The sequence below is a fragment of the Tupaia chinensis genome, unplaced genomic scaffold, assembly GCF_000334495.1.
Source record: "Tupaia chinensis unplaced genomic scaffold, TupChi_1.0 Scaffold147038_1, whole genome shotgun sequence".
In the NCBI taxonomy this organism is placed as follows: Eukaryota; Metazoa; Chordata; class Mammalia; order Scandentia; family Tupaiidae; genus Tupaia; species Tupaia belangeri.
In genome coordinates, this window is record NW_006206889.1 from 1074787 (window position 1) to 1091265 (window position 16479).

The 16479-nt window shown below is 44.8% G+C and overlaps 1 protein-coding gene across 3 annotated transcripts in view; it reads left to right on the forward strand.

Annotated features, from left to right (window-relative positions):
• The window catches only part of PKNOX1 (PBX/knotted 1 homeobox 1), a 75038-nt gene extending 58800 nt beyond the window's left edge, over positions 1 to 16238 (forward strand). For all 3 annotated transcript variants that reach the window (XM_027768626.1, XM_006169423.3, XM_006169422.3), the window contains exons 8-11: positions 4825 to 4953; positions 8638 to 8714; positions 12573 to 12745; positions 15970 to 16238. In XM_027768626.1, coding sequence (XP_027624427.1) covers positions 4825 to 4953; positions 8638 to 8714; positions 12573 to 12745; positions 15970 to 16181 — 591 coding nt within the window. In that variant the 3' untranslated portion in view covers positions 16182 to 16238. The remainder of the gene's footprint in view (positions 1 to 4824; positions 4954 to 8637; positions 8715 to 12572; positions 12746 to 15969) is intronic.
• The last annotated feature ends 241 nt before the right edge of the window (positions 16239 to 16479 follow it).

A 16479-nucleotide genomic window follows, 5' to 3' on the forward strand; every position in this document is an offset into this window, starting at 1 on the left:
ACCCTGAGCCACCCACATACAATCATACACATACCACACATACAAGGGGTCTTTGAAAGTTCATGGGAACACATATTATTAAAAATTCTTTGCATAAATGTCAATTTTTTGCACCAAAATAAACTTGTTCTTTAATTTCGTTTTTCACAAGCTTTTTGAAGTTCTCTCATACACATACCACACACAACCATGTGTTTTTTTACCTTGAGTTAGATTTGAGTCACAAAGACAACATTGAAATTATTGACTTGTTCTTCATGTCAGTTCTTTGTCTTCGACCTGCATAGATCTTTTCTGCATCCTAACTTTGGGGACGTGGACATGTTCATGAATAGAGTCGCAATAAGGGAGGGCCTAGGGCTGCTTGGTGGGGTAGGCAGTTTGGGGTTGACACCTTTGGCTTCACAAGTTAGTTGGACAAAGAACACAGACTGGGGGTAGGAGGTGGGCACTGAGGGTTTGGGTTCTCAAAGATGATCTAGACTCGTAGGGGTGGGCCCTGGGCTAGAGCAGGGAGCTGACCCCACCTCAGTCCTCCAACCAGCGTTTCTTTCATTTCCATTTCAAATACCTGTAAAATAAAACAACATCTGTTGTGCAGAATTAGTTTCCCTATATCAATATATTCTTTTTCTTTCTTTCTTTTCTTTTTTTTTTGAGAGAGATTTTTGCTATAGGGCACATGTGCTCACCAGATACACACAGAGAGACAGACAGAAACTGAAAAATCACCCCCTGGGGGGATGGCCATGTCGCAGTCCCTTCTCCTCCAATCTCCTCTCAGGATTTTGGGCATGCACACACATGCACCCAGTGTGTGAGTTTTAAGCCGCAAGGTCCAGGACTTGAATCGCAATCCACTATGTGGGACTCTAGCAACATAATCATTACACCATCCGCTGGTCCCTATATACTCTTTAGAGAAAAATATTTTCAAGTCAGATGTCTTACTTAGTAAAGGTTCTTTTTTCCTGTTTTGGAGGAAGTTTTCTCCTAAACTGAGTTTTCCTTATAAGCAAAGATGACTCATTTAAATAGCAAGCCTGTGGACCAGCAGGTGGTGTGGTGGTTAAGGCACTGGACTTCCACATGGCCAACCACAGTTTGAATCCTGGACCCTGCAGCTTAAAAATCATGCCGAGGGACCAGTGGGTGGTGTGGTGGCTACAGGCACTGGACTCCCACATGGCCAACCACAGTACAAATCCCGAACCTGGTAGTTTGCTTTCTCACTTTCCCTCTCTCTCTGTCTCTCTCTGGTCAGATTGGAAAATAATAATAATAAAGTTAAAATAAAAATAATTCTTTAAAAAAAAATTATGCCAGAAGTGTGTACCCAAAATCCCAAGAGGAGAATGGAGGAGAGGGGATTACAGTGTGGCTAGCCTCCCTGGTGATTTCTCACTTTCCCTGTCTCTCTCTGGTGAGTGTGCATGCTCTGTGACAACAAAAGGAAACAAAACAAATGTAAGTAAGTAGCAGTCCTACTCTGCTTGGATCTTTTAGCAGACCCCTCCCGTCTGATGCGCACATGCAGGACCCTCAGATCCTTGGACTCTGGTGGGGATAACTCCCTGTTGTCGCCCAGGGTCTGCCCCTGCTTTGCCCCTCTGCCTCATGTCTCCCAGTTGTTTATAGCCTCTAGGGCCAGGAAGCCTGATAGCAAGCTATTTAGGGTTTTCTGGATTTAAAGTAAATAGGTTCAGTTGAGGGTCGTGGGGAGTGGATGATCTTTGAATAAAACATCTTATGTATTGTTCTGTTTAGCTGTTTGGGCTGCTTTTTCCTCTTTGGGCCAAAGTTTGGGTTCTTGCCATGTTTCACATAATTAAGGCGAACACTGTCCCAGTGAGGGTTTCTGTGGGTTGTATCAGAAACGGTTAGGTGTGGCTTTGCCAAGCAGTGATGACTCTCTGTCGTGGTGCCACCAGCTTGCTCTGCTTAGCAGCACCACAGCAACTGTGTAGTGACAGTGCTGAGTGTCCCTGGACCCTGGCTCCCAGCCAGGTCCATCTTGTCACTCAGAGACCCCTGTCTGCCACCAGCATGTCACAGGCTTGGTGATGTGCTCCCACTCCTGTGGGAGATGTAACGGAGGGTGAATTTGCTGCTGCCAGGAGGGAGTCAGCAGTCCATGTGGCCATCCTGGCCCGTGCATGCAGGCCAAGCACACAGGAGCTGGACGCTCTTTCAACTACAGAGTGTTTCATTACACTTCCAGCACAAACCCATTGAAAGCACTTTCTGAGAAAATGGGAAATGACCATGGGTATGGTCTCTTGGGTGCCCTCACCTACACCCTCCCCCTTCCCCAGCAGAGTCGCCTCTGTACATTGTTACTCCGTGCACTTTGGGGTTTTGCTTCCATTTATTTATTTTTTAACTTGCAATAGTCAGAGAGAGAGAGAGAGAGAGAGAGAAAGCAAACTGCCAGGTCTGGGACTTAAACAGCAGAGTCCAGCACCCCAACCACCATGCTACCTGCTGGCCCTCTTACCTCCATTTCTTTCCTTCCCCTCCTGCAGATCCCTCCAAGCCATTTCTTCTGCCCCTTTTCTCTGTGTTTCTAAATAAAAATTCTGTCTCTTGGTTGTCTCTTACCATGTGTACCAACTTTCTGTCATGGTGGTGCTCACTCTCTCCCCCACTCTGTCTTCCTGCCGCACTGACACTGCAGCTGGCCAGTGGGCACTTGGACCTGGCCACTACTGTGCCAGGTGAGGCCAGGATCATGGCTTATCTGGCTCAAGTGTATGTTTCTACCTGTCAGTCACTGTGTTCCTTTCCCTGTGTGCTAAGTTTCTGCCGTATCATGATTCCCTCTCACATGCTCTCTGGTAGCCTCTGGGTACTTTACCTACCTACAGCCCCCCTGTTTGATGACGCTCCTTCCAGAGCTCTGCCGCCACCTCCATCTCTGGGCTGTCCTCCAGTCCTGGGCATCAAGGAGGGAACTCTCTTTGGATTTCAACCTGAGGACCCTTGGGTTTAGCTGCATCTGTGCAGAGCACCCCTCTTTCCTCTGGCTGCATTTGACTCCCTGGATGAGGGCAGGGCCTGAGGTCTCTGTTTGCCTGGCGTGTCTTGCTCTAGGTTTGAAACTGGTGGGTGAGGTTGCCAAACAGTCCTGGGGAGAGGGGGGCAGAAGGCTGGGAGTTGACTAAAGGCCCTGTCCCAGAGCATGAAGTTCCCCAGCAGGAGAGAGGTCAGAGACTGAAACTCATTTTAAAAGTTCTTTTTCAAACGTTTTTTCCGCTATACACTAAAACATGAACATACAAGCATATGTTAACACCATTTGTTCTCAGCCCTTAAACAAACAAATACGTTCATAAGAATAATTATTTTCTTAGAATTGGCTTGAGTTTTAAGAAATTTTAGGCGTGGTCAATGATCTTAATGTCTACTTTAAGGTCATAAAATTCAGTCTTTGTCTGCTATCTATTTAGATGTTGATTTTCAAATTTTTGAAGACTATATCCAAACAGGTATAGTGTCAGTCCAGAGGAAGTACAAATGAAGTAATACCGTAAAAATGTCTCCAAAATAAACTTCCTGATCCTTCACACTATGTATTGGTGTATTATGCTGAAATTGACCTATAAAATGTTTTAAATTGTAGTATTTGCTTTACCTATATTCATATATCTTTATGAAAAACAATATGGGTTTTTAAAAGCATTTATACAGTTTGATTCAAAGACCTATAGAATTTGAGGGCCAGCAGTGGCATAGTAGTTAAGGTGGCTGGATCCCACATGCCTGGCTACACAGTTCGAGTCCCAGCCCAATAGCTTGAAAAACACACTGGGTGCATGTGCTTGCATGCTCAAAATCCTGAGGGGGAGGAATGGAGGAGAAGGGATTGCTGTGTGGCCATCCTTCCTGGGGGGTGCTTTTTCACTTTCCCTCTTTCTCTGTCTCTTGTCCATCTCCAGCAAGTGCTCATGCCCTACAACAGAAATTAAAAAAAAAAAATAGACTTTGATGTTTATAAAGTTAGGCTTATGTGTAGGTTCTCAGATAGGCCTGAACTGTCCAAGCTATGCACAGCGAGTGATTTTTCTTGCTTTCCTCTTCCCTTCCTTCTGCCCATCGTCTGTGCAGTGAGCAGCAAGCATTCTCTCTGTGGGCACCTGGGAGGGAGGCTGGGCCAGAGCCTGGTAAGCGGACCTTTTCTTGAGTTTCTGTGATAAGACATTTATCAAAGAAGTGCCAGATGCACCCTTAGCTTTTAAAACACAATCCACAGAACGGTGTCTAGAGGGAAGGCAGTCTGCAGTGCTGAGGAGCCTCGGACCACAGGGTGGCCACCACAGCCCTGCTGCCTTGTAGCCTTTGTCTACCCGTGGATGGCTGCTAGCAGTGTGCCGTTCCCTTCCGTTCTCCTGGAATGTCTTGCTCACACTTTTCCTTGTGCCCCTGTTCATTCTCACTGGCTGCTTAAATCCTTATGCTAGGAAATTGGGAGTTATCACTTACCTTACCACAGGAAGCGATAGTGAGGACAGATGGTAGCTGAGGGATCTGAGCCTCCCCTGCCTGCGGTGAGGCTGGCTCCATAGAGGACCCAGAGGCCCTCCATTCTCCTCTGTCCCTCTGCCTTGCTGACAAGGGGCCTCTGCAGAGCTGAGCCACATGAAGAGCTGTAGTGTGGGGAGAGCCAAGTCCTTCAGTCTGCACAGGGTTCCAGTATGTAAGCCTTCACTGCAGACAAGCCATTTATCTGTAAGACCCTTGGACGTTTTCTCCTGAATTCGTGAGCTACTTGGATATACTGTAATTTCCTATGTTTTCTAACGTTATTTTTCACTTGTTTAAAAGCTTCAGTTACAGTTAAACCAAGATCTAAGCATCTTGCATCAAGATGATGGCTCATCTAAGAATAAAAGGGGAGTTCTGCCGAAGCATGCTACCAATGTGATGCGATCTTGGCTCTTTCAGCACATAGGGGTAAGAACCACAGTGAGCACACAGTGAGTGGCCCTCGAAGGGGCTTGCTGTCTAGCTGTGTGTCACGGGAAACTTCACCTGTGTGGACCATAGGCTGATTCGAAGCACCAGCACTGTTGCATTGAATGTCCATAAAGGGTCAAGCAGGGCAGGAGGGAGGTCATCAACACATGGAGGACATGGCTTTATGAAACTGAAAACACAAGGGACCTGCTGGTGGGAGGGTTGGTTAGGCTCCTGTTGGTTGTATGTGCATGAGGGAAACACCTTGCCCACAAAGGGTCACAGGCCAGGCATGCGGGCAGGAAAAAAATGCTTCGGGGCAAACTTTGGCAAGCCGTGGTGCTTCTAGGTGGAATATTTGAGAGGAAGACTTGCTAAGTCGGCAAGCCACAGGCCATTTCACTGGACCTGAGTCTGCCCCACAGTGTACCTCATGTTCCCCCTCTGAGCTGCAGCTGCAGGTGGGTAGGGGGCATCTTCTTGTCCCAAAGCTATCCCAGCAAGTACAGTGTAGGGGTGCACTTGCCAAGTAAACTAGGAAGACTTGCTGCTCATGGTGTTTGATGTGGTCACTGTCAGCCTGCTCTGTTAGCCAGGGTGGGGTGCTGAGTGACACTGGTCTCATAGGCAGTGTCAGGAATGACCAGGCTTGGCTCTCAGAGAAGGCATGCACAGCGAGGCTAAGGCAGAAAGTGGCACCACCTGCCGAGCCATAGCAGTGCCAAGGAGGAGGGAGAGAGACCACGGGCCATTGCTGCAGATGGAAGGGACAGGCGGTCCAGGGCCAAGTGGGATGCCGCTCTCAGACCTCTTGCCAGCTGTCCCACTGCCTTGTGAAACACAAAGCAGCCCTCTGGCCAAGTCCCCACACCAGCGTTCGGAGTGTACGTGGCACTTGCTCCTTTGGCAGGCCCGGTAGCCATGGCCTCTGCCGCACAGGCCTAAGAGTTGTGTTGCTCAGCCCCACGCCTGCTTGCCCTGCTCTCCACATTGCCCTGCTGTCATCTATGCCTTGTCTTCTTGGGGCCTGTGGTGTGGCTCCCACATTTCCACTGCCTTCTTCTTGCCCAAGGGTACTGATGCTGTGTGCAGAGGCCCTAGGCCTTAGCTTGGCAGCCATCCTGGCTTCCCCATTTCCCAGCGTCCACTGTGGGGCCAAGGCCCACATCTACCTGTGGTACTCAGTCTGTCCTCTCCTGCCTGTGAACCTCAAGCCTTGGACTTATGTCACTTGTTCCAAGACCCTCAGGGTCTTAGTTGTGTCTATATGGAGCACTCCCTTCCTCCTTCCTGTGACAGTAATTGGACTCCTGGTTGAGGGCAGGATTGTGAGGCAGTGGTTGGCTCTGGGCAGGAAACTGGCAGGTGAGATTGCTGAGCAGTCCTGGGGTGTGTGGAGGAGGCCTGGGAGGAGCCAGAAGGTCTCACCCCTGTGTGCTAGGTTCCCCAGCCTCTCCTCACTGAGTCAGTTCCCTCAGTGTAAGACAGTGAACCATACACCAAGCAGTGCAACCACTTCTAGAAAGAGCATCACACAAGATGAAAGGTTTCACATATCAAAGTGTTACCTTGACATTCATTCTAATAATCGACAATGAAATGGTATAGGACTCATCAGTTTGATGGAATAATTTTTTTAAAGACTTTTATTTTATTTTATTTTAAATTTGACCAGAGAGAGACAGATAGAGAGAGGGATAGTGAGAAAGGAAACCACCAGGTCTAGGACTCAAACTGCGGTCAGCCATGTAGGAATCCAGCACCTTAACCGCAACGCCACTGGCTGGCCTCAGTTTGACGGAATAATTCACACATAGTTAACAGATAAGCAAGGTCAGCCATAAGCAGTAGGAAACTTTAGGGACATGATCGCGAAAAAGAACTCATGTATTTTTACATATGTCGTGATCACTACAACCAACAAATGCATCTGTGATGTAATGATTGCAGCACAAAGAAGTGGTGAGCTTGACCGAATATTTCACCTTCTAGGTTTTCTTCAGTGTTTTAATAGTTTCTAAAACAATAAGACCTGTTTATGAGGTTCAACTAAAATGCCACTTTCTTTCCTGTAAAACATTTTCTGTCCTTTCTCGCCCTCCTTTCTTTGCAATACCATCTTCTCTTGTGGTTCTCATAACTCACTAAAGCAGCATTTGTTCGTGTTTTTTTTTTAAACCATTTTATTTATTTATTATTATTCAATTTGACCAGAGAGACAGAGAGAAAGAGAGAGGGAGGGTGACAAGGCAAACTGCCAGGTCTGGGACTCAAACCACAGCCGACCATATGGGAGTCCAGCACCTCAACCACCATGCCACCTGCTGGCCCCATGTTTGTTTTTCTTTCTGATTTGTGTGCCCATGTTTCCTGCCCCATTTGTATTTTACGAGCTTTTTAAAGGACAAGAACAATATTTGCATTTCTGTAACCTCAAACTCAGAGCCATACACTCACCTATACATACTTGCAGTTAGTTTGAAGGAACAGATAGATCACTGTGGAGATAAAGCCAATGCCGTTCTGTCCCCTGTAACATGCAGTGACTTCCAAATCGCCTGGAGTGTTCATTTAAAATTAAACTGGAAAACTCATGATGTATTTTTCTGTTTTCCTATGCAAAGATACATCACAACTTTTCTGATGACCCAATAAAAACAAATTCCTACCTCTGTCTTTGTTGGTGCCATTCATGCTCTGGGTTCCAGTTGATCCTTGATGAGGTACTTTGGTGCAAGCAGGTTTTAGAATGATTGTCTTTTTTATTTCTACATGTAGACAGTATTCAACCTTGAAAAAATTGTCTATTACTGTAAATAGAAATAATTTTCCTTAAAACAGCTCTGTGAAATTTGACCTTCTTGTTTAATTCTGTTATTTTTAGTGAAATGTTTCAATCATACACAAAAGAAGGATAACGGAGCAGATGCTCCCATCCCCTGCCCTAGATTTTGTTCTTTACTGACAGCACAGGGTACTCCAGAGATGGGATCCTGAGAAACCCAGAGATGACACCAGCACATCCCAGTATCAGTGTGTTTTGTGCCACCAGTGAGAGGAATGTGCCCCTGCCACTCATGAGCCCTAGAGCAGCCACCTAGCCATTTCCTGCCTGCACTTCTGAAAATGCTTCACGCCTTAGCTTCTTCATCTGCAAAATAGAGAGGGACAGCGTCTATCTCAGGGAGTACTTGTGAAGAATCAGTGAGTTACTATGAAGTGCACAGAGATAATAGGAATGTAGTGTGTAATGGGTCAGAACTCGCCCATTTACCCACTTCGGGTGGGTGCTTGTTGTTGTACGTAAGTTAAGCCTCAACAGAGCCAGGAAGCCAAGACTGTGTGGGAACACACCTGCAGCCAGCCGCCGCTCTCAGTGACATTGCTGGGACAAGTGTCACCTTTAATCCTTTGGACGATGCGCTGATCTCATCTTTGCCTGTGCCCTGATCAGCTGCCACAGCACCAGAACACTTGTGGACAGCGAGGAGAAATACTTGTTTCTGTTGTGGACATTTCCAGAAATAAGATATGTAAGGCTAAAGTTAGGTTTTGGTTACAAGCACTGTTGATACTTACTAGTGTTTTACTAATGACTTTTTGTGTGCTTATTTTTCTATAGATAATCTTAATTTCCTTTTGAAAGCAGAAGTCCATAGTAACCCTTCTTTTTATTTTTAGCATCCCTACCCAACAGAGGATGAGAAGAAACAGATTGCTGCTCAGACAAACTTGACACTACTCCAAGTCAACAACTGGTAAGGGCAGCACTTTCTGAAGTCATGCCTTTGACAGGGCCACCGTCTGCAAATCCTGTCCTTCAGATGGCCCAGTTGTGTTGAAAATACATGGGTTCTATTTTTTTTTTTTTTTAGCTTTTTGCCATATGGCATGTGTGCTTATAGGAGAGAGACAGAGAGACAGAGGGAAAGTGAGAAATCACTCCCCAGAGATGGCCATGCTGCAATCACTTCTCCATTCTCCCCTGGGTACTTTTGGCATGCATGCATACATACCCAGCATGATTTTTAAGCTGCCAAATCCAGGACTTAGACTGCAGTAGCCATGTGAGTATCCAGCACCTTAACCATCATGGCACCTTGTGATGCCACACAAGTTCTTCTAACCAGCAATACCCTGTTATTAGAGTGCTGGGATTGAGGCAAGATGTATCAAGATGAATCAGCATACATTCTCAACCTGAATTTTAATGAGCAGTACCTTGCCAAGGATGTTGGCTCATGTCCTAATTAGAAATGTTTCTCAGGGCTGGCTCTGTGGCCTGATGGTTGAGAAAGCTGGATCCCACACAGCCGACTGCGGTTTGAGTCCCAGCCCTAGTATATTGAAAGACAGCGGGTGAATGTGTGTGCCCAAAATTCCAATAGATGGAAAGATGGAGGAGGAGGGATTGCAGCATGGCCCCATCCCATTCAGGGGTGCTTTGTCCCTCTCTGTCTCTTGAAAGTGAACATACCCTCTGGCAAATTAAAAACAAAAATGTTTCTCTATGGCATTACTACCCCCAAGCTCCTGTGTTCACTCAGAACTGTGATGTGTCAGTGGCTGAGCAGGAACACAGGATCCTTATGTCCGATGAGACCTTTTTGGACCTCATGTCACTTTTCCAGCTCCACCTGGAGTGGCAGCCCCTATGCCTCATGTGCATCTTGTAACAGTCTCACCCACAGAGGGCCTGGGAGCCATTCCTGGGAGAGAAATGCCCACAGGCATGTCTGTGTCTGTTAGTAAACCTCCTCTTCTGGTTCTGGACACTTGGGCTCTGGCCACATGTTCTCTCTTAAAGAGATGCTTGTGCACATTACTAGTGGCAGTGAGGTATAGCAGTGGACTTCCATTTTGGTTGTTGGGTATTTATCTCATTTTTATTTACTTACTGTAAGAAGCAATTTCAGTTTAATAAGATCAGTAGGCATGAAAGACCAAGTGCAAGTTCTGTCGCTTATAAACACTGTTTATCTATGCTAAAATGTAAACTTGTTGATATAAAAGATAAGCTGGCCCTATTGCTGCAGTTACATATGCTGGAGGTATGCCTTGGTACCATATTAAATATTTCTAATATTTTACATTTGGATTATTTACTTTTTTAGAGAGAGTTTTTTTGTTTTGTTTTTTTTTTGTTTTGCTATAGAGTGCATGTGCTCACGAGACACACAGAGACAGAGAGATAGAGAGTGAGAAATCTTTCCCCAGCGGGAATGGCCATGCCATAATCCCTTCCCCTCCATTCTCCTGTTGGGATTTTCGGTACACACATACATGTACCCAATGTGTCTCAAGCTGCCAGGTCTGGGACTTGAACCATAGCTGGCCATGTGGGAGAACAGCGATGTTACCATTATGCCATCTGCTGGTTCCTGGATTATTTTTTATTTGGGTAGCAATAATAGGCCATAGTATTTAAACTATATCTTTTCATTTATTACTATTTTAATCTAATTTAATATATTATTACTATAATTTTAAAATTTGCTATAGGGTGCATGTACTCACCAGAGAGAAAGAAAGAGAGAGAGAGAAAGTGAGAAAGCAAACCACCAGGTCTGGGACTCAAACCATGGTTGGCCATGTGGGAGTCCAGTGGCTCAACCATCATGCCACCTGCTGGCTCCAAAACTATATCTTGATATAAGTCTTTTAAATAGAATGATAACAAAAATGTAAAGGTTGGGACCAGTAGGTGGCGTGGTGGTTAAGGTGCTGGACACACCCACGTGACCGACCATGGTTCGAGTCCTAGACCTGGTGGCTTGCTTTCTCACTTTCCCTTTTTCTCTCTGTGTCTCTCTCTGGTCTAATGAAAAAATGAGTGAATAAATAAAATTGAAAAAAAAAATGTAAAGGTTTTGTCCTGGTAGTTAAGGCATTGGACGTTCACATATTGACTGCAGTTAGAGTCCCATACTCGGTAGCTTGAAAATTACACTGGGTATGTGTGCATGTGTTCCCAGGATCCCAAGAGAATGAAGAAGGGCTTGCAGCATGGCTATCCCCCCAGTGGGTGGTTTCTTACTTTGGTGCATGTACTCACCAGAGAGAAAGAAAGAGAGAGAGAGAAAGTGAGAAAGCAAACCACCAGGTCTGGGACTCAAACCATGGTTGGCCATGTGGGAGTCCAGTGGCTCAACCATCATGCCACCTGCTGGCTCCAAAACTATATCTTGATATAAGTCTTTTAAATAGAATGATAACAAAAATGTAAAGGTTGGGACCAGTAGGTGGCGTGGTGGTTAAGGTGCTGGACACACCCACGTGACCGACCATGGTTCGAGTCCTAGACCTGGTGGCTTGCTTTCTCACTTTCCCTTTTTCTCTCTGTGTCTCTCTCTGGTCTAATGAAAAAATGAGTGAATAAATAAAATTGAAAAAAAAAATGTAAAGGTTTTGTCCTGGTAGTTAAGGCATTGGACGTTCACATATTGACTGCAGTTAGAGTCCCATACTCGGTAGCTTGAAAATTACACTGGGTATGTGTGCATGTGTTCCCAGGATCCCAAGAGAATGAAGAAGGGCTTGCAGCATGACTATCCCCCCAGTGGGTGGTTTCTTACTTTCCTTCTCTCTCCATGAACATATATGCCCTAAGGCAAAACAAAACAAAACAAACCCTAAAAATATGTAAAGATTTCAAATGTATTGTTGCAGTGATGTTCTTGATTATTTTCATGTAATCTTATGATGAAGCATTTATTTTGGTTGGATCATGGCAATGATTGATCACTTGATCAGGGTTGACAGACACAGAGGCACTTTGAACATTCTGATGCTTGTGTCACTGTTCAGCCACCAGGTCCAGAACTTGAACCGGGGTCGACTACATGGGAGTCCAGCACCATAACCATTATGCCAACTGCTGGTCCCAGAGGTAAAAGATTTTTAAAAAGGAGGGACCAGCAATTAGCGTAAAACTTAAACTCACGCCAGATGCGTGTGCATGCATGCCCAATATCCTGAGAGGAGAATGGAGGAGAGGGGATTGTGGTGTGGCCACCCCCCCACCCAGGGGATGATTTCTTGCTTTCTGTCTCTGTCTGTGTGGTGAGCGCACACGCTCTATAGCACAAACCTCTCCAAAAAAAATTTTTTTAAAGGGTGGCAGGTAAGAGTTGTTCCTTATTTGAATAAATCATTTTTAAAAGAGAAGGCCCTGTTTTTCTGGGCATGTTGATGATTTATATGCTTACCATTCTTCTTAAGTATCTATTATAATGGAAAATGTGAGTTACTCTCTTTAGCATGCTTATTAGTAGTCTTGTTGGGGCCAGCAGGTGGTATGGTGGTTAAGGTGCTAAACTCCCACATGGCCAACCACAGTTTGAGTTCAGGACCCAGCAACTCAAATCACACCAGCACTTGTGCATGTGTGCCCAAAATCCCAGGAGGATATTTGAAGATAAGGAATTGAGGTGTGGCCATCCCTACGTTGTGTGTGAGGGGGTGATTTCTCACTTTCGCTCTCACAGTCTCTCTGGTGAGCATATGCACTCTATGGCAGAAACCTTTAAAAAAAAAAAAAAAAGAGGTACTTGTTGACCTTGTACAATGTCTTTCAAAGACCAATTTGACACAAGCTTCCCTTTGTTGATACACAGGTTCATCAATGCCAGAAGACGGATTCTTCAGCCAATGTTGGATTCCAGTTGTTCAGAGACTCCGAAAACAAAGAAAAAAACTGCTCAGAACAGGCCAGTTCAGAGGTTTTGGCCAGACTCTATTGCATCAGGTGTTGCACAGCCGCCACCAAGTGAGCTGGCCATGTCAGAAGGTATGGGGAGCAGGCCCTGGAGGCAGATGTGGGGCTGGGGTATGAATTAAATGTTTGGTCTGCTAGCTGGGAGTCCTCAGTAGTGCTGTGAAACAAAGCACACATGTTCTTTCTCTGCATCTAAAATATAAGAAAACTTCATGCTGGGTGCTTTCTAGACAGGTGTTGAAGAACATAGTGGTAAAGAATTAACACACTGTATGCAAGGAAATGTCACGAAGTTCATGGAAAAATGAAATTAAAGTACAAGCGTATCTCAAAGACATAGTAATTGAGAAGATACTTTGTTCTTTGTCTTAATTTTGCTTTGCTTTTCCCCCTACTTTGGACGCAAAGGATAGAATTGACCCTGTTCTCACCACATGTCATCTTACCCTTTTTTAAACAGTCCATGAGCCCTTCTCTTCCTTTTGTTTATTCCCACTGACCTCTTTCCCATAACAGGTGGCTGTTATAATGTGTTTCATGAGCATCTTTCTGTTTATGTGAGCTCTAAATTTGGGTTGTTGTGTATGCATATTTTGAAATGTTATGTATATAGTATTGCTTCATCCTGCTTCTTTCTTTTGTTTGCTCAGCAATATACCATTTTTCAGGAAAGTTTTGGGCCATTTTTTCAAATACATTTTCTGTTCTCCCACACCAGGGGAGGGTATTTCTCTGTGTTTTGTTTTGGATAGTTTCTGTTTTTCCTTTTCCACTTCACTAATCTTACCTTCTGCAGTGTTTAATCTTATATTAATCCTATACAGTATGTTTTTCATCTTAACTATTTTAATCTTCATATTTCTAGAAGGTTTTTTTGACCCTTTTATATCTTTCATAAGTCTACTTAAGTCTTGAACACATAGAATATTTTGTGATAAATTTTTTTGTGAGTTTATTATTTCTTCCAAGAACCAGGAGCTAGAAAGATGGGTACACCCCCAGTAGAGACCTCATACCAAAATACACTCCCAGCTTAAACTAGCCTCAGATCATGAGCATGTGTGTGCCTGGTGTTTTAAGTCTCTTGACATGAACTTGGAACCTTCCCATGCAGTTCAGCCTTGCAGAGTGTCATATTATCACTGTGCCACTGTCTGACTCCTTGCTTTTCTTCTCTGCTAAGACTTAGATCTCAGTCAATTCTGGTTCAGTTCCAACTGACTGGTGGTTCTCCATGCTATGGGTTTTCCTGTCTATGTGCATTCCTGGCAATCTTTGTTGCTGTGTTGTTTTCTTAAAGAGTTATTTTTATTTAATTTTATTTATTATTATTACTATTTTAACTTATTGTTCACGAGAGAGAGAGAAGGAAAGTGAGGGAAAGTGAGAAAGCAAGCTGCCAGGTCCAGGACTAAAACTGTGGTCAGCTGTATGGGAGTCCAGCACCCTAACCATAACACCACCTACTGGCCCCAAGCCTGATAATCTTTGACCTGTGAGTTTTGCCTTATTGGGTGCCAGATTTTTTTTTTTTTTTTTTTGCTACAGGGGCGCGTGCGCTCTCCAGACAGACATAGAGACAGAAAGCGAGAAATCTTCCCCCAGAGAGGATGGTCACACCGCAATCCCTTCTCCTCCATTTTCCTCTCAGGATCTTGGCCACATGCGCACACGCGCCTGGCGTGAGTTTTAAGCCACCGGGTCCAGGACGCGAACCGCGGTCGACTACGTGGGAGTCCAGCGACATAGCCATTATGCTAACTGCTGGTTCCCAGTGCCAGATGTTTTTGAACACTTCTGTGAGTGTTCTTGGGCTGGAATATAGTTTACTTGAGAACAGTCTGATCCTTTGGGTTTTAGCTTCTGCTATTTGTTGGATGTCCACAGAGAGATTGGTCCAGGGCTAATCATGCCTAGGCCTGGGGCTAGACCTCTGTAGGTTCTTACTCAGTGTCTCATTTTCTATACTGGCTGTGGTGAGTGTTGTTCTCTGTCACTTTCTCAGATGCCTCAGGTCATTTCCTCACATGTACATGCTGCTGGATTCTCTGCTGCATGCTCAAGGGGGCTCCACGGTAGCGTGTCCCTCCAGGGTAGGCTGGGTTGTCAGTCACTCTTCTTTTGTGTCCATTCAATTCTCTTGAGTAGTGTTATATGCATGTAAAGTCAAATTTCCCAAGTACTGCTTTGGCTGCTTCATTTAAGTTTCCATGTACAGTGGTCTTACGTTCATTTCACAGAATTTATATTCTCGGCTTTTGTTTTCTCTTTTAATCCAATAATTAATTAGAAAGATATTATTCTTCCTTTTCTCTGTCTTTTCCCTTCTCTTCCCACCCCCTTCTCTCCCCACACATCTTTCTCAGAAAAGGGAATATCTATCTATTGGGGAAAAGTTCAAATAAGAATATTCACTTTTCACTGAAGTAGATCTTCCTTCTTCTTGGCTTCTGCTCTTCTCAAAAAAAAAAAAAAAAAAAAAAGGACCAAAAACAAGTTTTCTTTTTTTCTATCTATCTATTGGGGAAAAGTTCAAATAAGAATATTCACTTTTCACTGAAGTAGATCTTCCTTCTTCTTGGCTTCTGCTCTTCTCAAAAAAAAAAAAAAAAAAGGCACTACAACCAGTTTCCTGTTTATGCTCTAGTGTGCAGAGGTTACACTAGCCCGTGCATGCTCAGGAATGAGTGGTTCTCTTGTGAAATGTTACCTAGGTGTTAGTGTAGCATACAGCACCATCTCCTCTTGTGCTGATCATATATTCATTCATCTTGGGGATTTTTACTGATTGGTGCTTGTCGATCCATTGGTGCTTGTGTTCCATCGCAGCACAGTGGTCCCTTGTTTGGTGTCTTTAATCCAGGCTGTGCTCCTGGTGTTTGGGTGGCTGCCATCCTCTGCTGCTGCTGTAAGCTGTGTGGCAAGTAGCATGTTAGGTGGTTTCATTTTTTTCTTTCAAGCTGATCTTCTTTACCTCTTACTTTATTCTCCATTTTCCTGCCCCATTTATATTCATCTTGCACGTCTGTCTACCATGTCTTTGTTTCTGTTTTCCATGTAATACCTTTTGCCCTGGGGAATCCTTATTCCTTATAGTCCTAATCCCCACTGGATCTGACATTAGACCAAGACCTTATCAGCTGAGGGGGTCAAGAAGTCTTTGAATTCATGTTGAACACTCAGTGAGCATATATAGTATCTTAGCTTTAGGGAAGCAAGCAAGCAGCACCCAGCGGAGTAAATCTGGACTCTGTGAGTCCAAATTTAACTAATGCCAGACCCACCTTCTGCTGCAGGAGCTGTTGTAACCATCACCACACCTGTGAACATGAATGTGGACAGCCTCCAATCCCTGTCCTCGGACGGGGCCACGTTGGCGGTGCAGCAGGTCATGATGGCGGGACAGAGCGAGGATGAGTCTGTGGACAGCACAGAGGACGACGGGGGTGCGCTGGCCCCCACCCACATCAGCGGGCTTGTCCTGGAGAGCAGTGGCTCCCTGCAGTAGGGACACAGTGGCCACCGCCTGACTTTTTATAGTTTGCACAGCAAACATTTTACACAGTTTGACTTCTAATATGTTTTATATGTAGATATAGAGGAGTGCACTTTTGTATTTCATAGTAAGCTTACAGAGCGTCTTTGCTGGTGCAGTGACTTCTTTCAAATGTGTGCGTGTGTGTGTGTGTGCGAGCATGCTCGCACACGTGTGTGTGTGTGTGCATGCGTGGGTTTTTAAAGAAATTCTTTAAAGGTTTAGCTATAGAAATGTGATGAATGACAACCCCCCTTTGAGACCCTAATTA